General features: G+C 28.9%; 1 protein-coding gene across 9 annotated transcripts in view; it reads left to right on the top strand.

Annotated features, from left to right (window-relative positions):
* LOC142320913 (serine/threonine-protein phosphatase 6 regulatory ankyrin repeat subunit A-like) overlaps positions 1-21,837 on the top strand; it is a 180,538-nt gene that overhangs the window by 154,499 nt on the left and 4,202 nt on the right. For 2 of the 9 annotated variants that reach the window (XM_075358939.1, XM_075358899.1), the window contains 2 exons: positions 4,527-4,603; positions 20,070-20,161. In XM_075358939.1, the coding sequence (XP_075215054.1) occupies positions 4,527-4,593 (67 nt within the window). In that variant the 3' untranslated portion in view covers positions 4,594-4,603; positions 20,070-20,161. Of the gene's footprint in view, positions 1-4,526; positions 4,604-7,901; positions 8,251-8,343; positions 8,569-17,250; positions 19,905-20,069; positions 20,162-21,837 lie in introns of those variants that run through there. The other 7 variants (XM_075358953.1, XM_075358915.1, XM_075358946.1 and 4 more) reach the window with 4 other exon arrangements.

Below are 21,837 nucleotides of genomic sequence, written 5' to 3' on the forward strand. Positions count from 1 at the left end.
AGGTGCATTGTCATGATGAAGCATCCAGTTGTCTTTGATAGCTGGTCTCATGCAGGCAACTCTTTTCCGCAGTCTTTCAATAATTTCTTGGTAAACATATTGATTTAGAGTCTGTCCTATAGGCAAAAACTCCATATGGACAATGCCATTACTATCGAAGAAACAAATTAGCATGGTTTTGATTTTTGATTTGCTCATTTTTGCTTTTTTGGGATGTGGTGAGTTTGAAGTGTGAAAGTGTGAAATTTTTTAGAAAATCAGGATCAGTTTCAATTCAACCTAGAAGATCGTGGCACACTTCCACCCTGTTGTCTTTCTATTCATCAGTGAGGTTTTTTGGGACCAATTTTTCACAAACTTTTTCATGTCCAATTCATTTGTCAAAATTTGATGGACTGTGGTATGGTTCAAATTCCAATTGTTCTGCAATCATTCTGACAGTTAATCACCAGTTGTACCGTATCAAGTCTGATTCGCCCAACATTGTCGTCACCTTTTGACATTAACGGTCTTCCAGAGTGTGGATCATCTGTAACTGATTCCTGGCCATCTGAAAATGCTTTAAACCACTTAAAAACTTGGGCTCGTGATGAAACGTCATCTCCATATGCCCTTTTCAATTTTTAAAAAGTTTGAGTAGCATTTTCACCAAGTTTAACACAAAACTTGATTGTACATTGTTGCTCATAATTAGTATCACTCATTTTTGTAATGTACAACAAAAACTTATTTCATGAAAAGTTTGTTTACATCTTACGTGGCAACAATAGACTAAAAATATTAATGCCTATTATAAATCAGATGTTCATATAACCATATGTTTACTAGTAACTTTACAGTGTTGCCACTTCGGCTGCCAAAAAAAGCTAGTCTCATTACTTTATTTACAGACCTCGTATCATGATCCATACTGTTCAGTTGTCACACTGCCGAAGTGGAATTGTTAGAAATATATATGCATATTATCATAATATACTCAAAGTTTATCCATACAAGATTTTTCTTACATAGTCATTATATGAATAGATCACACATAGTCATTATATGAAAAGATGATATTAAAAAGATCAAAAGACATAAAAGATAAAAGATTATGTTTAAGACATTCCAGTCTTTCTGATAACTAAGGAAATTGTTAAAACAAATTTTAAATTACTGTTAGACATATCGGACTCATTTTAATCATTCAGCCCCTTTTTTTAAGAATAATACTCCAAACTATCATTTTTGTGTAGTAGCTACTCTTACTATTATTACCCTGATGGATAGATCCATCCCCCACCTCTTTTTCTGAGTCCTGATCCCTTCTTCTCCATCAGTTCTGTAGATACAGATCCCAAGGCCTGTAAGGGTACATGTAAGTTTCCCATGCTAAAGATGGCAGGACCTGATGAGTCCATGTATCATTGGTGTCTGGTAGGGATGGCTACTTGTAGACCAACTCGTGAATTCTGTTTGTTATTAGGTAATCTTATAATAAGACTGATGACTGCAAATATCCTTCATATAAAGCCAAACCTTATAATCCTTCTTCAGCCAACTGTTCCTTAATGCCACATGATCTTGGTTCAGATGCAGATAAAGTATGATTACTTTTAATTAGAGTTGCCATGTTATCAGTTTAATTTATTGTGGTATTCGGTTAACAGAACAGTCTTAAAATTAATCTGGAATTGAACAAAACTATCTTTTTACTGTAATTGGGCTTACTGTTTTTTATCTGGCAATATAATGTGAAAATAAATAAATGTAGTTACAGGTAAATAAAATGCATACATGTAATTGTAAGTTGAGGTCAAAGGACTTCCCAAAAATGAAGTACAAGGAGTTCATAAATTATTCAGTGCATTCTAGGTGTTAAAAAATAAAGCAATTTACTTACTTGTGTGTTTTATTGTTGAACGAACATTTCAAACTGTTTCGTTTAGAATACTTGTTAATTCTGAACAATTCCATGAGCACATTCTGTGGTGCATAAAATGTCTAGACAATAATTAATTTCACACCACACATTACGAAGAATAATTCTTCTTTTTATTTCATTGATGTTGTCAACCTTTGTTGCGTATACTCTGTTTTTGACACACCTTCAAAGGAATCAAGTAGTGTTAATGTCAAGAGTTTGAGGCAGCCAGGGAATTGGTCCATCACAGCTGATCCAGTATTGAGGAAATTGTTCATGTAGATAATCCCTAACATGTAAACCCCAGTGTGATGCACCATCTTGTTGGAAGTAAAGGTTGGGGCTGTCATTGTTTAATTTGTGGTACTGCTTACTACTGTAACATGTCTAGATAACTAGCGCTAGTATCCATTGGCTCGGCAAAGAAGAATGTTCCTATCACTTCATAAGCAGTCAACGCATACCAAATGTTAATTTTTGGGCTATCATGTTGTACTTATCAAATAGCAGGTGGGTTTCTTGCTACTCCAGATCTGATAATTATGTCTGGTAAAGTGAATAATTATGAAACGTGGAAGGTTGCTTCCATCAAAGAAGATTACTTTTTCTAAAAACACATTTTTGTTCACTTTATCAAGAATGCCCACAGGAAAATTGTAACAGTATGGTTTATCATCATCTTCAGTTGCAGGCACTGGTTGAATTTTATATGCATGAAATTTTAGGCAATTGTTTAGAACCTATACATTTATTGATTGTGGTATTTCCAGTTCTAAACACATGACAAGTCAATTTACCCAGGCTTCTCTGAAAAGTTGTTCTTACTCAATCCATAACTTCCTCAGAGATCGGAGGTCTACCAGCACCTGTTTTGTATACACTTCCTGTGCCCTAAACTGCTGATGCTAATGTTTAAAAGATTCTATTAGGAGGATCATGGCCGTACTCTAAAACAAAGTGTTTATAAGCAGTAATGACAGATCCACTTTCATGAAACCATAGTATGCACATTGCTTTCTCTAGCACAGTAGTCATTGCTCAACTACAATCCCCCTGTCAATACATCATGGAATATGGCGTATTTGTTCCAGGTCAATAGCTCTAGTACATACACTAATGTTTGAAAAAAATTAACGCACTCTACACTCCTTTGTTCATTTTTTATTAACCTCTAAAATGTGCTGAATAATTTATGTTCATCCTGTATTTGATAAAGTGATCAGTTTTTCATTTGTCCGAGACATTGTGCATTTTTATAGAATTTTTATTCACAGTAACCATTTTAAATACTACATTTGCTTAAGAATTGAAAGATACATTTAGATTTGTAATGAATTTGTTTTTGTGAGTAGCGGTACTTATTCCAAAATGTAGAAGTCTATCTTTTTCATATGTTTGTACTTCTTTCTGGTCACCTTTCGCACAGAATTTTTCATTGATTTGCTTCATGCCTAAGAAACCCCTGCATACCTATATTACCTTACTTTTGCCTTCCACCATATGTTTTAATTATGACATTGATATCATATCATTGATATCATGTTAATTTTGTTAACTATAATTTCAGTGCTCTATATGATATCTCTATATCATATCTATATGATATATTAGTGCTCACTTACCTAAATGTTGAAATTCTGCACTCCTACCTTTTCATATCACATCATCCACAGTATCTGCTTGTTTTACCTACTGCAGCTTCTGGAAATCACATCTTTGGTGTTTACAATCTAAAACTAGAAGACTTGAAAAAGTGCTACTACAAACTGTTGCTCACAATTACATCCTTTGATGATTTTAAAAGAAAAAGTTTGACTATGTAACTGAAGTAAAGAGAAGCATCATTTAGTTAAATTTGGAATTTGGAAGTGTAGTTCAGGACTAATTTTAATCTAGAATAAATTCTTTTTCACTTGTAGAAGGAAATATTATGTAATTCTACACTGTTTTACTGCTTCTTTTTAGTGTGGCCATGTTAAAGAAGTGATGTGTCATTTGCAACCATATGAATAGTCTTAGGAGTGTTTTGGAAATGAAAAATGATGAAATTATGTATCAAGATGAAGGCCACTTTTCAGCCACAAAATATAAAAATATTTGTATTCTCTACTGCAGCTGGATTGGAAGGTTGAGATTCAGCTCATAAGAAAATGGAATATTGGCGGAAGACAACTGATACATTTTTGACATTTTATCAATTTGAACAAGAATTTTATATAATAGAAGGATAACACTATCTACAATTTTTTCTTTCATTTTGACTTGGGGAAAAAATTAAAGTGTATATTATTAATTGCAGATATATATTTTTTGGTGTTTATTTATTTCCTTTTCAATAAGAATTTCTGATTCAACTAATAAACATATGAAAACTTCTTTTGTTATTAAAGTGATAGACTTGACTGTTTTTTTAATCTTGAGGAGTTATTTTGCTCCAAAATATTTTCTGAAATTCAAAATTACGAAGTTATTTAAAACTGAATGTGTGCATTGCTCATAAATTATATTTTAATCTACGTTAGATTATTTTACTGTAATGTATTGTAAACTGGTAAAAAAAATTCTTTAAATGAATCAGTGTTTAATGGTTTATATTTTAATTTGTGTTTTCAAATTGTTACAGATTTGAAAAAGCTTTCGTTAAACATATCAGTAGGAACTCCATTCCACCAATCAAGCTCACCAACTGAATGTAACACGGTACGCAACAGTAATTATAGTTCAGATTCTGATTTTTATTAAGTTTTAATTTAAAAATATATTTACACTATGTAATACTCCATATCACTTGATAGTTTTAACTGTTGTTTTATTCCGTGTTGTTAATAAATAATAATTTGTGTTCTGACCTAACAGGGCAATTGATTGTAATAGTAATTTAACTAGTAGTTTGCCTCACAATAACTGTAATGTAAATTAATATTGTATTACTGTTACATATAAGCTATTCTAGTTGACTAACTACTTATTAATCTAATTATTTATTTATTTAATTGGAGTTTTTTTGTGATGATTTGTAATTGTGTGTATACTTTGTATTCTTTTAAAGTGTATAAATCATGATTAATAGCTCATATATAATATGACATAACCAGTATTAATTTGATGTTTGTACAAGTTACCATTTGTTGTTTTTTTTTCTGCTGTATATCTAACAAATAATATTGTGTTCAGAAGATGCCTTCATTATAAATATGGTGACAGTCTGACAGTGTGTTCAGAAATTTTGTGTGTTTACTCATCTTATTGTTACTAATTTATTAAATTTTGTTTTCTTTTTTTTACTAATATTATTTTTTATCTTTTATTATTTTTGTTATTAAAAAATGGAAACCTTGAACATCAATGCTCCAGTAGCTGCCAAATTTTCTAAAAGGTGCTGAAATTAATAATCGGCTTTAATTTTACAGTTTTTAGAAAATGTGCTTAATAATTATGACTTAAATTCCGTTGAAAATTATGATTTATTTATATAAATATATATTACATACAGTAGAAACTTAATTATCTGAGGTTACGTGGACCAAGCCTCCTCAGATAACAAATAAACATTGTTAAAACTGAATAATACACGCATTAGTTGTGAAGTCTTAAGATATGAAATGGATAAACTCTTATTTTGTTTAATAGAAATTTTAATATTCTTTATACCATATTTTAAAGAGAATAAATTATTTGATTACAAAATTACATTATACAAAACTAATTAAATATTGTATGCAGGTACTGGTTTAATAATAGCCTTAAGTCCATCAGTGTCAGGAAATCTTTTCTTTTAATCATATCCATTATTTTATTTTGCATATCTACTACAGTTTCTATATTCATTTCATTGTAAACTGTTATTCTTTATCATCATCTATCATCTGTTTCTTTGACTAATTTAGTTATATCTTTTTAAGAAGTTCAAATGTGCTCTGATCTAAAGGCTACATAAACAATAGACATCATTAAAAGAGAAAAGTTTTCCTAATATTATTACAAAATGAAAAGCAACAGATTGAATTGGAGCGTTGTCCATCACTACTAATGCTTTAAAAGGAAGATTTTTTCTACAGTTGGGCACATTCATTATTGAATTGGTCCTTACACATATGTGTGATTATTATAATAAACTGTAAATATATATATTTAGATATAAATAACTTTTGGATTTTAAGTAAGAATTGGTTTTAGTTTAAAATTTTCTGACCCTTTAAAAGAAGAAAACTAAAAGAATTATTCTGTATTTATTTATTTTTATCTTATATTTAGTTGCAAACTGCTCTTCTTGAGCTGACAAATTTTTAACACTACCATTTTAAAATTAAGTCTAGCCTCATCACAATTAAAAATTTGATCCAAACGCAGATGTTCTTTTGTTGATTCATTATAAGTAATTTGACATTTATTTGCTTAAAAAAGTTGTTGAATTCCTTTACAGTCACGCTTCTTTATAGTGTTTGTGGTTGAACATTCTATCAATTTTTTTGACCCAATTGCCAACTGTCGCTCTCCTATGCCTAAAATCATTTATTACCTTTTTAAAAGTTTCTCCATTGTGTAGCATCCAGTTTGGTTTCTTATGAGATAATTTGTTTTCTTTTACTGCTTATGACATAAAGATGAAATAAAATGGTGTAATAAACTTCTGTTTAGTAACTGACAATAAAAAGAATTTAGTATTAATGCACTGGTAGTACAACACTACAAAAGAACTCTACTCACAGCGCCCAAGATCTAGAGGTCAGATGTCTGACCTCTGTATTAGCTTGACTTAATTAATAAGGAATCTTTCTTATTAAGGACTAAGTTAACCAGGATTACTGTATATATGCTGTCTTCTGATAGAAGGGAGTTTATCCAATGATGTAATATGGATGAATTCTTAATGCTTTATGAATCTCCATGAAAATTGGGAGGTAGAGTAAGTTGTACGTGGTTTAGAACCTTAGTGTGTGGAAAAATAAAGTAATGGTATACCATGTATCAAATTAAATTGTTTTTATACATCATGCTTTGTTCAGTTTTAACATGAATTATAGTTTAGTCAATAACAATTCTCATTATGTTTATTTGCATTGAGAATCAAAAATATTAGGCTTTTTAATTCTGTTAAGTTGGCTAATAATCGAATGAATTTGATTTCATTTATTTTAAAAGTAAATTACTGGAACAAGAAGAAACAAGGTTATAATTGCTAGACAAAATGTATAAGAAGGGTACTTAACTTAATGCAATAGTCTGGAAGCCAGTTTCTAGGAATATATATATGCTAGTGTTTAGTGCCATGATAATTTTTATACTGTCTTGTTGGCAGTAGTACTGTCTTGTTGGCAAGTCCTAATATAAAGGAACCTATGTAACAGGAAGGGTTGAAAATTATATGAGTTACATTTTCTGCACTATCATATAAATAAATTTTAGAAGTATCATGCATTAAGGTATAGATAGCTGTGTTGCTAATATAATTTATTGTTTACCAATTAAATAAGAAAATTATTAACCTTTGGTTCAGTGTTATTAAAATTGTTTTTGGTATTTATGAGATTCAGTTGCTCCTACCAGCAAACATTTTTTGAGAAAGAGGAGACTGGATCTTAATGCGAATACATTTTTTTATGCCTTGATGTTTGAGGGTTGTTAATTAATGCAGCTATAGATTGCAATATATTTATATATCTTTATTTTTAATAAGTAATTAGTTCAGTATGATTTCTAGTTAATACTTATGCCAAATACAAAGCATCATCGTTATTGTTATACTGTATTGTTATTTATATTATTTATTATTACTATGTAGCAAATTTAATTCTTGTTTATATTTTAAGATGTGCATTATATTAATAAATTAATATGCCTTAATTTAATCTAATATGAAAATATCATATGGTGCACTGTTAAAAAGGTGTTATAATAATAAAAGTGTTCTTAAATAATTTAATTATTTTATTGTGATTAGAGATAAGTTGATTCTTTTACATTTGAATAATTTTAGTTCGTACTTAATTAATTTCAGACTGGTTTCTCTTTACTTCATCAGATTAAATATATTGCACATAGCAATATATATATATATAATAATTGGAGTATGTATAATTATTATATTTTTTTATACCATTGTTTCATTTGAAGGTTTATCACGTAGATTAATATAGCTTTATACTACTGACAGCTTGTCTGTTATGGGACTTGTAGTCCAGACCACCGAAAGCTATCATATGTTGATACCATTCCCTCCAGCTACATGAAAATGCACTCTTTTCAATTTCAGAAGACATACAACCTTTGAACTGAAAAAGTTCTTTTATAAAGAGGAAAATCCCTAGAAGTTTCCATATAACAAAAAAGTAGACCATAAAAAAGTTTTAAATAAAAAAATTTTTTTTTAAAATTATTTATTTCATGTTTTAAGTGGTTCAGAATTTTGTTACAAATTTTTTTTATATGTAAATAAATAGAGGAAAAAATCTGGAAACCTGAAGAATGGACTTTTGTAAGAAAAAGACTGTATTTAAATTATTAATCTAGAAATATAGTTTTCAAATAAGAGTCACCAAATTCAATTTAAGTAGCCAGAGAAAAGAAAACATCAAAAGGATTAAAGATCTGTTAAAAGTTATAAAAAGATGTTTGCAATTAAGTTAGCAAAATTCAGTTAATAAAGTTGGTAATTTTTATTGTGATGTGATTGTATTTATTTAAAACAATGAAGTTTACAAACTGTGACTATTAGATCTTCTAGTTTAAGTGAGATAAAATGGAGAGCCAGCTTATTAAATACTTAGTTCATGCTTATCACAGAATTATTGGTAGGAGAGTCAAGGGATCTACATCCAGTAAGTTACTTCTTGGGCTACACTTTGTGAAAAGGAAATCACAAAGTTGTAAAGGTGGTCAAGGAAATGTTATGTTTTTGTTCTGTTTTGGTCACCATTTCATAAGATGGGATGATATGTATACAAAATTATTTATATTATCTAGTTTCATAAACACATAACATATATAAAGTAATGTAAAATTATTTGTGGTCTTCAATCCCATATAATATAAAGCAAAAATGAAATTAAAATATGCATAATATTGTAAACCTGTTAACACTGAACATGGCACTGCAACACAAAACAGTTCTTTAAATGCATAAATTATGAAAACAACATGACAGTATTGCATTGATGAATTATCTTATACAGATAGATATACAAACAAGTTATCACGTTGATTCATGATAACATTGTGATTCTGACCCTGGTGATTCACCATCAGCCAAGTTTTCAGCAACATCTGCAGATATCTTGTGTACTTTATTTTTGATACAGGCTATATAAATCTGCTTAATTTTGTCTAGACTTTCTAAATGAGTGTTCAATTTCTACCAAGCTTTCAATTTGAATGTTTTATTATTTTTAGTTAGACAACCCATGATTCAATTAATTAATTGATTCAAACTCTAGGCTGTTAGATTAAGCATTCTGTTATATGGAAAAAAATTTTTAACAATCTATTGCTAATTGTTTTCACTTCTGTAAAAATGAACCCTTTACATTGCTTATCATCAGACTTAAGTTTTCCAGAAAGTGAAGAGAATTCACAATCTTTCATAAGCTGAATATTTCTACCACTAAGGGGACTTATTGCATAGGCCATGTTTATAAAAAAGTATGTTATCTTGTTGAGGATTTATGCAGCTACTTACTCAGCTAGTTTCATTAAAGAAATGATACAGCTTGACATAGAGTACAGTATACTTGTTTATTTTCATATATATGTCAATTATAAATTATTCACCAACTGCACTATTAATTCAGTCATTACCAAAACCACTATCTCATCATTAATTGCTAACATGTAAAAAATGAATTACTACTTTAAAAATTTTCAATAAATTTTATTACCTTGTTTAGTATTGAAATGAATATTATGTTATTTTAATTGGACTTTTTAAAATTGCCCACTTTTGCTGATGTGAATGGGTCAAAAAGTTAGATATCTTATATTCATTTTATCTAAACATGAATGTAGTATTTCTCAAACTGTTAGTTTTTTTTTTTTTTTTTGAATTGTACTCTACTAAATTTATTGCGATATTTTTTTTTAATGTTCATCACATTATCGATTTAATTTTTTTTATATACGTTGTTAGTTTTATATACTCATGTTAGTCTCTAAATCATTGCAATTTACATTTAATGTTAGTTGACTTTCAGGTGTAATTCAGCATTTAGTATAGAGAAATTGAATTACAGTCAGAAATCTGAAACATGACATTAATTTTGATTTATAGTAAATAGTAACAGAATATTTACAGAACGGAACACAAGAATGGCGGGAGTTTCAATATTTCTCCCTACAGATCGCAGAGCCTGGACAATGTCCCTTGCTGCTGTATCTTTCTATTATCGAGCGGATTTCATTAGCTCTTATTTAGTTGGTTATAAATTTTAAGTTTTATTTATGGACGGATTTGGTAATTTGCGTTCCTATCCGTATGGACCATCGTGAAATATATTTACTCGTTCTGACCGTGAGAGACAGCTTTTGAGCCTAGTAATCCCGGCGTGATTCCCCCTTCATCCATCCGCTGAAGTCCTTTCGGTACCAGCACCTATGGGCTAGCAGGAGTATGGGCCTACAGGAGCCCTAGTTATTTGGAGGGAGAAATGCGCCCCATTCTCCAGAGGGAGTCGCATATGCTGACTAAATGAAATTGTGGTCTCTTCGTGGGATGGTGTGGGGTGTTGTCTAGCTTTTTATAGTTTTAACAAAATTTAATTGTGAAAACGGTCACTTTCGCTAATATTTACGTAATGTGTTCTTATTTTTAAAAGATCATTTGCTTAAGGAACATGTCCTATAAAGATGTAGTTATTATTAAGACTTAATTCACTTGTCCTATATGACAGTGAATAATACACAGTACTTTATAAAAAAAAGAAAACTTTCACAAACTATGAAGTTTGTTTTTCTCATAGTATCTGATTTCAGAGTATTGTTTTTCACATACCAGTATCAGTTTTTTAAAACTCAAAAATATTTATGGTATGCCAGAGCAGTCCCTGAAAAATTCACATGTTATTAAATATTAAGGAAATTAAAATATCTGATTGAATTTTGTTTCTGTTTCTGCACTTAGCATTTTGACATCACAGAAAGAAAGAATATCAGTGGTCTACATTAATGTATTTCAAAATCGGCTTTTTAGAGATCAAAATTAAGGACTCTGTACTTTTCTTAAAATTAATTTATTCAAGTGTGCAAGCTCTACTTATTTACATAAATAAGCAGTTAAGCTTAAGTTGCAGCTTAGGAGTGATTGTTAAGTCCTCTGGTGGTTAGTGTGATCACATAATTCAAGAGGTATCACTGTCAGTTTTGAAGAAAGCTACTCACAACTAACATAAATATTTGATGCATTCCAAGAAATGCAAAATTTATCTATTTTTAAATTCCTTGTTTCACTTATGAATGGATTTTAACATTTAATTTTACAGAAACATAGAGAAAAACTATACTACTTCTCTTATTCCTTCAAGAAATTTAAAAATTTTATTTGTGTTGATTTCTTACATATGTTCATTTCAAGGAAGCCACCAAGTGTCTCTGAAACTGTAAGCAGTACAAGAAACTTTAAATGGGTAACCTGTATTTTTTGTGTGGATTTTTTAAAGTATGAGAGCTGCATTTTTGATGTCCTGGTTCTGTTTTATTCTCATGTATTATTTCTATTCTTATGTATGTATTTCTTACTAAATGCAACAGTTCAGGTGCTGCAGCCTTATTAATGCTGGTAAAACTTATTACTTAATATGTAAGGAAAATTATTATCTTTTATCAGTTTTAAATTTCAATGAAAAAATAAAATCATGGAATTCTTTCAAGTGTCTTTGTGCCTTAAACTCTCAAGCTAAATTTTCATCATAAATTAAATGAAAAAGACCAGTCTACATCGAGTAATAAATAAGACAAATACTTATTAATAGATTTTATTATAAAAATCACATTCATTTTGGGCAAACAGCTACAGCTACAGTACATGTACATATATTTATGTTATTAATAAAATTTTTTTATTCAAAATACCTGAATAATTAAAAAGTAAATAAAAAAAATATTAAACAGAAGATGGAATTGTTTTGATTCATGAGGGGACTAATACTCAGAATGTCCACAATCATTGTAAATATGAGAGCAGTCATATATATATAATATTTTAAACTATTACATAATTTCTGTATCTAGTTTCCATTTACATCTGAACACTTTTTCCAACTGATCGCAGTTTTCCAATTCCATTTTAATAAAACATAGTGCATCCAAAGCCAATCTTTCACCTCTTCATCCTCTGAAAAATATTATCCCCCTATAATGCTTCCCTTATTGATCCAAACAAATTATAGTCATTTGGTGGCAAATCAGGGTTGTAAGTGTATTAACAGTGGTCCAGTGAAGTTGCTTCAGTTTTTCCCGTGCCATGGTGACAGTGTGGGGTGTAGCATTTGCATGAAGAAGCAAGATACTGCAGATCAGAACATCACATCTTTTGGACTGATAAGTTGTTTTAATTTTATCCAGCAGTTTATAATAATATGCAGCACTAATTGTTCTTCAGTCTTTGAGAAGGTCAATGTGCCAACACCTTTGCAATCCTCAAAAAATTACACATTAACAATCTTTTTTTTAACTTTACTGAGCAATGTAATTTTTAGAATGCCATTTCATACCTGACCATTTCAGGGGTTTAATGGTACACAGATATATCATCACAGGTAAGGCTGCTCTTTAAAAGCTTCATACTGAGCCAAAAATATGACAAATATCAGTTTGTTTGGCCTCTGATCAAAACCCAAAATGCAGTGAATCTATCTTGTAGAAATGTTGCTTATTGTCATTGCTTATCCCAGTAGTGAATTTGAATCCCTGTGATTCGTAGGTCCCTTCATCTTCATGAGATTTTTGGACTTTAAAATGGTTTTTTATATTGACTTATATAAATCAGACATTCTTACAACCACCAGAAAGCAATTTATGTCATGCAAACATCTGGGTTTTTAATTAATCTTATCACCAAACTATTCATGTAATTTTTTCTAAACTTCATAAGATTTAACATTACTGTCTGTTAAAAACCTAATAATAAAATGCTGCACCCTAGCAGTAAATATTGGTCGCTTACTTGTCCTGTTAGGAACTAACAGAGTATATATAAGCATGTAGGTTGTTCTCTTTATTAAATATCATTTATGGCCTTAGGCAAGGCCATAATACCATACTCAGTATAGTATGGTAAATGTTCCAAGATTTCCATTATTCCAGTAATTATTTGTTATGAAACACAGCAGGTTTGATACAATTTGTCAAGTATTCCCTAAGGTAATAATTGAGAGGTGACAAATCTGAGGATCTTGATCTGTTTTTGGCAATCCGTTTATCTGGGAAGTGAGTATTTAAAGTTATTTCAGCACTGTTCTATGTCAGTGCTTCATCTTATTGTAACTTCAATTGTATCTTGTTTAATAGCATTTCCTTAACAGACCTTAATAAAATATCTTCAAAAAATTCAAGAACACTACTGTCATCAAATTCATTATATTTAAATAAATTTTAAATATATTTAAAAACTGTATATGTTAGAAATGTATTTTACTGTACTTAAGCACCCTCTACATATTAAGAAGTATCCAGTGAGACACATCACCAAATTATAAGGATTTAAAAAGTAATCAATAATTGGTGTGCTTATAGATCATTTGATGAAATATTTTATAGTAATAAAGTACTGATAAAAGAAAGTGAAATAGATCATTTTCAGATATTTTTGAGCTTTTCCTGTGTTCAACACAAGGAAAGTTGCTTGGATGTTTAATCTGTCAATCAGCATGGTAGTGCTCTGGAAAAACAATCATCATGGATACAAAGCTACTGTACTTGATTGTGATCCAAGACAGAAAACATGGGTTTTCAAGGATTACTGAAGAATCTATAAATGACCCAGCTTTCTGTCAAACCATTATGGACAGATGGAGACAATTTCTTGAACAATGAGACTTTGTTACAAAAGAAGCCTATAAACGGATGAGATTATCCGTTAATTATTGTTACACCATATTAAAAATTGTGTTATCAGTAAATATTTTGGGTGGGAATTTTAAAAATTTCCATTGCAGATGTTAGTTAAAAATCTAAATAATTAGAAAATTAAATTTTATAAAAAAAGTTTAATATATTTCTATAATTTTTATTAAAATACTGATTCAGCGATACAAATTAGTTTGTAGCAGGTGATGGTAGAAAACTGTACACTGGTTAATAACTTAATTCTACTTTTAATTAATGAAAGGTGGGCTCATGATAGCACGCTTGTTTAGAATAGTACTATAATTGACACCTGAAACTTGATGGAATGCTATCGTCTTTATTGCTCAAGACAGGTAGGAAGGCTGTGTTTTCAAGCCAAATTTTTATTTTCTTCTGAAATGTTTGTGGGGAAACAGTATTTTAATTTTGTTTCATACTTCTTGGTAATGTGTAATTATGGATAGACTACGACTTATCTAGGAAATAATTTGTGATCTATATCTCAGGTTTGATGCTGCCTAGGGGTAATGGTGAAATTAGGACTTAATGGAGAACATCTGCCCTGGTAAATAGATCATTTGTCATTCCATTTACCATACAGCTGCTGTACTGGAAACTTAGAAGAGTTTCACTGTGCACTTGGGACTTAGAACTAGAATCTTGTACTACTTGCTCATTAGTTGCACCCTCTGAATTACTTTCTTTCATTTCAACCTTTAAAAATTGTTTTTCTGCTACTGTAATATTTATAATATATTAATATTTAGGTGAATCAACTATATTGCTAAACATAATAGTAACTTGTCATCATAGGATATCGTGGGTATATAATGATGGACAGTTGTATCAACTGAAATATAAGATGAACTTTGGTCTCATCTGAAAAAAATACCCTGCTTAGTTAGTCACCTGCCTGGCCGTGATTGAGAGACTTAATGAATCATTAGGTGCCTTTTTTCATATTAAGATAATAAAAAGCTTCTAATAGTGATTTGTTATTAAGATGACAGAAATCAAAATAATATGCACCGAATTCTTCATTAAGTAACGTGTCATCCCACATTTGTTGAATTTTACAGATATCTTTTGTTGTAATTGTTGGTTATTCTGTTAGGTCAGTACACGTCATTATTATCTGCTCCTGTTGATTGGCCAGTGTCAGCATAATTAACAAATTACCTTATAATGCAGAATAAAGTGTCGGATACCTCAACATCTTAATAAATTTATTAAGGCTGAGTAGTATTAATTATATGCCATTTGGAAAATTACTTAAAAAAAGACTATAGATTTGTATAAAATAGAAGGATTTGGAAGGAAAAAATATTTGTGCTTAAGCAATGCAAATTTTATATTCCTTTGAGAAAAGAAAATGTTAATGAAGTTAGGTAATATCAATAGATTTCATGTTTCTGTTATTGAGTAATACTAAGAAATAAAAGTTTTTTTATAAAATAATTATTAAGAAGTACTGGGGTTATTCTTGAGTTAAATAATATTGATTAGGACAATAAATAATAGAGATAATATTAAAATTAATATTAGTTCCTATTTAAACATAGTAAATGACTACAAGTTTTAATGGGGTTATGGCTAAAACATTTAAAATATGTATTAATTAACTTTACACTTCTTACCTGTACTTCCAGAATTGAAAAGCATATATTTATAATTCCTTGATGACAGAAACAAGTATATTGGTTTGTTAAATATTGTTTAACTGTCCTATTCTTTAAGGTGTGTGATGCACTTGAAGCATTGGTACAAGGTGCACCAGTTACATCCACAAACAGTTGTTTTCTATGAGAAAAATGATGTTCACTACTTGGCCAGTCTGTATGATAAATAGAGTGGTTATCATTTATCATACTGATCAGACAAATCATCTGATCATTTTGGAGGGGTTGACTAGCTAGTGATGCAACAGTATATTCTGCTGACTGAGGAAAACAATAGGAAACTATTTTGCTCCTCATTTTTCCTCTTAAACCTGCATTGACTTTACAGAACAATTTTTGTGACTGGTTGCATTCAGCCAGTATGATTGCAGCATCTTAAAAATACATTTTATGAATCCAGACTTTTATTTTTTGGCTGTCCTGATGATAGATTTTATTTCACTTCATAATAAGGGGATTTTTATTTTAATCATCAATCATTCAAATTATATTTCTTTTGCTTTCTGTTGCTCATTTCATTAAACAAATACACCATAAGTGCCACTAGTACATTCATTATCAGTTTATACACCATCACTATGTGCATAATAATATTTTCATTCTTCCATAAAGTACTTCCATTTTAATCATTTTTATTTCTTCATTCATTATAATTTTTCTTATTTATTTACCCACAGATGCCGTATTTTCCTAAAGTTATTATTTTTTTATTACTTTGTTAAGAACATTTAGTGTTTCAGTGTAAACATTTATTTAATGCTTCAGTAGCTGTTACAAAATGGTTTAGATTTATATCAAATAAAATAGAGAAAAATACAATGTTAACATCACATAATTTATAAAATAAGTATTGGATAAGCATTAATATATTATATTGCTGATTTAGCCAAACTCTAATGTAGAGGTTCATTGTGCTGAAGGACACTTAATATATCAGTACCACTTTTTTCTTCATTACACTTTAATAATATTATCATTCACTTCTTGCACATATCATTCATGTCTTCACAACTTTACCTTCATTTTTATTTCAATTATTACTATTAGAAAAGTTTTTTAAACATTATATCATATCATTGTTGAATCTTGACCATCCAAGAAAATCTAATTTGATCTGCAAAGGATGTTTTTGATTTTTTCAGTCATACTTGGGAATGTATAATAATACATTCTTTTGGGAATGAATATTCTCTTACAAAAATTATATCAAAATTTTATTTTCTATAGTCTGTTCACTTTTAAGAATTTAAAATCCATGAAAAATTTTCTTCATTGAATTGGCAGAATAATGTTCCTAAACAAGGTTGTTATTTTTGTATCAAATGGTGATTATTGCATTCTTTTTCATTATTAAACACAACAATAACAACCAGGCACATTCATCGTATATGAAAGCAAATGAATACTGTAAAGAAATTTTAATTTTAGGTAAAATTACAATGCATCAAAAATGTCATTTTTTCTTATTTTAAATGTTTTTGCTTTATATTATCAGTAGGTAAATGGGATTTGACTCAATTATTTGTTTAATAATTGAAATTTAGTTTAGAAAATTTGTATTATTAACTTTTAAAAAAATATTTGAAAATGTACATTTGTTTGAAACTTTTTCAGAACAAGAAATTTAGCCAATTTCAACTCATAATAAGTAGCTTGGAAAGTAGAGTGACGTAATTTATGATAAAATTAAATGTAGTTTAAAAGGAAACCACACACTTATTTACACAAAACTTATAATATTCAATTTATTGTTACTAAACCAAATGCAGTCATCAATTCTTAGTATGTTAAAACAGGCTGCCGCACTGGCTCTGAAGCCTTAACAAAACTGAAAGTATTTGTATAATACAATTTTAAAACTGCAATTACTATGTTTCTGAAGCTGTGATACAATTGATTAATTTTTGAATTGTAAACATAAATTAATTTGGTTTTTAATATAGCAGGATCTGTATCTCTGTCCTTTACAATCTTCTACTTGTATAGTATAATAATATAACATTGCTTTTTGTACGAAGAGCTTACTGTTTTGACCTGAAGAAGTATTCTCATGCCTGTTCTCACTAATAACACATCATGAATTGCAATTTTTTTAATAAAATTATTCATTTTTTATTAATGTCTTTTTTACTACCTAATATTTTTGTTTAGTTTTAAAAAATGTGTTATTAAAAAAGTATGTTTATACTTTTGGTATTCACTAATTTTTTTTTAGTTATCCTTACTAATTGCACTACAACAGCAACATTGAAGTGATTATCAGAGAGCTTATTTTTTTCAAAATTTCTATTATAGTTTAATGAACTGTTAACTTTTTAATGATTTAATAAAAAGAAAATAATTATAAAAATAGTACACAAAATATCTTATTAAAACAAAAATCATTTAAAAATAGTGTATATTATGTAACGAGATGATTTTAGTTTTTATTTCATAAAAAATTAAATAACTGATATAAAGTACTGTGTGATGGGTAAATCCTGTGTTACCTTAGTCTTCTGTACCTTCAGTAATTATTGTTTGGTTGTGTTAGAGTCTTTGTCTGGTATTTTAAAGACTACTAGTAAAATAGTCTATTGTGTAATGAAAAGTAAATGTAAACAGGTTTGTGGCAAACATAACTCATATCATTGATTACTTCCTGAACAGTTTTACTACTTGCTTTAGAACTAATCCCAATTACAATATCATTTAAAAGTAAGGGATACAGCTGTGGCTCACCATCATTGTTAAATAAGAAACTATAAACTAGTTCAGAGGTTATCAAAGTGTACAAAAAGTGACTTGTATACATATAACTTATTTTCTTTTAAACACTGATTTAATAAACACTTCAATTTATATAAATAGAAATCTTTTCTATTCTGAAAATGATTCATGTATGTATGTAAAGGTTTTAAGGTTTGTAAAGAAACTTTATCCAGTCATTAGTAATTTACTCAGCCACAGCAGGTACGACTTCTAACTCTTGCTGTCAGACATATTCTGAAGAGGGATTTTTAAAAAATCTTGGGTACTTCAGCATCTACAAGTGAATATTTTCATAACTAATAGCAGTTAATTGTCACATCAAAATGTATTTTTAACTCCACAGCATGAGTGTCTCTAAACAGTACTCAAGTTTGTCTTCTTGGTATATTGGGGTTTCTTTACTCACCTAACAACCTTAGCAGTTTACTCTTTTTCTGGTATACTCTTTCTTAACTTAAACAAAATATAATTAAGTTGTAGTGTTTTAGTAGTTATTTTGTTTCATTGTTATATTTTTTTATTTGCTATAAAATAAAAAAAAAACATAATTTTGATTTTTAATGAAAGTATGTTTTAAATTTTTATTTGTTCTGTAAAAATAATTAGTTACAACAAAATTTAGACTCATGAAAATTTTGTAATAGCATTACGATGATTAACCACATTAAAAGAGAATAGTGAATGTATTTTTTTATTAATTAGAAAATTTGTTTAAAATATAAGTGTATAAATTTTTATTTATAGAATAAATGACTGGTTCATTCGACTTATAAGGTAATGTAATCATATTTTTCATTCATTTTATTTTAAGTATTTGGTTGTGCACAGATTATGGTTTTTTTTTTTATTACTACTTATAATTTTGTGAATTATTTAAAATATCAAGCTTTTTCTGCTGGTTGGAAAAAATAAATGCAGTTGTGTTTTAATCATTTTTATTATTTACTTGTTCATATAACGTGTGCTTTATATGTGATTATTTCCCTGTTTGTTTTTTATTAACATTGTTTTGTGTTAATTTTTTATTTTAACCTTTTTTAAAGTCAGTTTCTGTACTTAAATTAACTAATAAAATGAGTAGTTATTAGTTACTTGTTATGGAATGTTATAAGATAATAGGACTACAACTAAAATGGAACTGATGGAAAACCATTGATGAAAATCCATGAAAAAATGGAAAACCATTTTTTCCGTTTTGCCAGTTCTCTATTTAAGAAACCTCTGGTGTTCTGATACTAGAAATATTTTGTATTAACAGTAATTAATATTTATGAAATTGAGAACGTTTTGCAGTGTAAGATAATTGTAAGCAAGGCAAAGACATTCGTAGTACAAAGCAAAATTAATACATTTTTGTATGTAATCAAATTAGTCTCAATGATCTTTGGTTTTCTGTGGTTTCTGCTTGTACAAATATTGATTATTATCTATACTAAACAAACATCACTTTTATCCTAAATTTATAATTCCCTTTTATCAATTTAAAGTAATAAATATCACATTAATGTTCAGTTGTATTACAGTATTTCATTAACTTTTACATAAGTAAAGAGTAAATAGAATACACACTTTTTTTAATGAATTACGGTTAATATGTTATAATAGACATTTTGTTTTATTATACTGGGTGATTCAAAGACCACAACTTTAAAAGCATATAAAATTGATTTAGTAACTTACAGGTTCGGTTGAGATCTCATTTCATAGAAAAACCTTATCAAGTTTGTCACCCAACTGCAACAGTGATGAGACCATCAATGATCAGCATGATTAGGTGACAATATTTTTATATTTACTCATTAATTGGAACAAAATAAATTTTAATTTAATTCAGTTTAATTTATTTTTATTATTTGAACTTACTAAATTTAGTATTTTTCAAAATCCAAACTATCCTGCTAATAGAGTTACAACCCCTGGAAGCCATTCCCCAAGAAGGGATTGAAATTTTATTTTTCCTCAAAAGGTAAACCAGCTAACCAATACCTTATTCTGAAAGTTACAGTATTCTATTTGGAATGGTTTTAAAGTTGAGGGTTTTGACTCTCTCTGTACACATTTTTTTGTTGTAAAAAAATTTTTAAATGTAACAACTCTTTAGAATGGAATACAGTTATTTTTTTAATGAAAATTAAAAAACCTGAAATTGAATGAAGCAAAAGGTTGTTTTCCAGATTCAGAAAATAAAAGGAATTATATAAAAATAGTTTAACCTATATTGAAAGATTACATTTAACATGTATTTTATAAGGTTTTCTTGCAGTATGATCCAGACAAGCCTGGTAAATCACTATACCAACTATACAGTCTGTATTACAAACACATGTAACAAACCCCAGAATCTACTACTAGATACTGTATAAGTAAGAAAGCATACTAGAAATATTGCATATTTGACAAATAAGTTTTATAACACAACTCTTGATGCATATATGTGTGTGTGTGTGTGTAAAAAGTGTTTATTCATTGGGCAAGTATTCAAGGAGACTGTGAAGTTTTCTCTTTGCTGTAGAAAGAAAATAATACTTAGTTTAAAATAACATAGCTTATAACTACCATTTATATCTGGACAGTGTTGGGATGAAGCAGCAAAAGAATCAAGTTCATTTAATCACAGATACTTTGGCTGTACTGGAGTGGTTTCTTGTAATTCGATTCTAAAGAACTGGGGAAAAATTTATTTCCTTTTCCTCCAGATACAAGTTTTTTTAGTTTTAATTGTAGAATTGATTCTTGACTTTCATTTTTAAAAATCCACAGGCACAATATTTTTTTCTCTGCAGTCAATAAAATTTTTCTTGTGACAATTTTCTTTTAAATTTTTTATTATAATGAATAGTGATCATTAATTTTAAAGTAAATATTTAAGGGCTCACGCATAGAAATTTTTACAAAAGCAACTTTTAATTAATCCATAATTTTATGCAGCTTTCATACCAGTTTGGTATGGTTCAACATTAAGTAATGCTTGTGAGGATGAGTGACAATGCTGTATCATTGTACAAATAGTTTGTTCTAAAATGACATAAAATTAAGATAGGTTTTTGTAACTTGACCACTATGGAAATAGTTGTCCCTCACTTACATTTTAGTGTCAGTGTAACGGATATTGCAGAAGGAAAAAGTGTGATGTGAAGCAGATGACTAAGGCATGGAGGAACCACCACAGATGTGAGTAGCTTAATCAATGATGCACAGGATCACCAGTTTGTATTTAGTGTAACTCAATAAATTAGTGAAAACTGTACTTAGTGTTTAACAAACCAGTCTTGTCAGAAAACAGAGTGCAGCATCTATAAGCAAAATAAAAGTATTTGAGATATGAATAAAATGTCAGTGGTGGAAGTCACATTCAGTAAACCAATTACCATCTCAAGTTCTGAATTTTAAATAGTACTGGTTGCAGTTTCTCTTTGAATATACTGAAATATGTATTCTTGTGAAAAAAAA

Source organism: Lycorma delicatula, chromosome 1, assembly GCF_047948215.1.
Source record: "Lycorma delicatula isolate Av1 chromosome 1, ASM4794821v1, whole genome shotgun sequence".
Taxonomy (NCBI): Eukaryota; Metazoa; Arthropoda; class Insecta; order Hemiptera; family Fulgoridae; genus Lycorma; species Lycorma delicatula.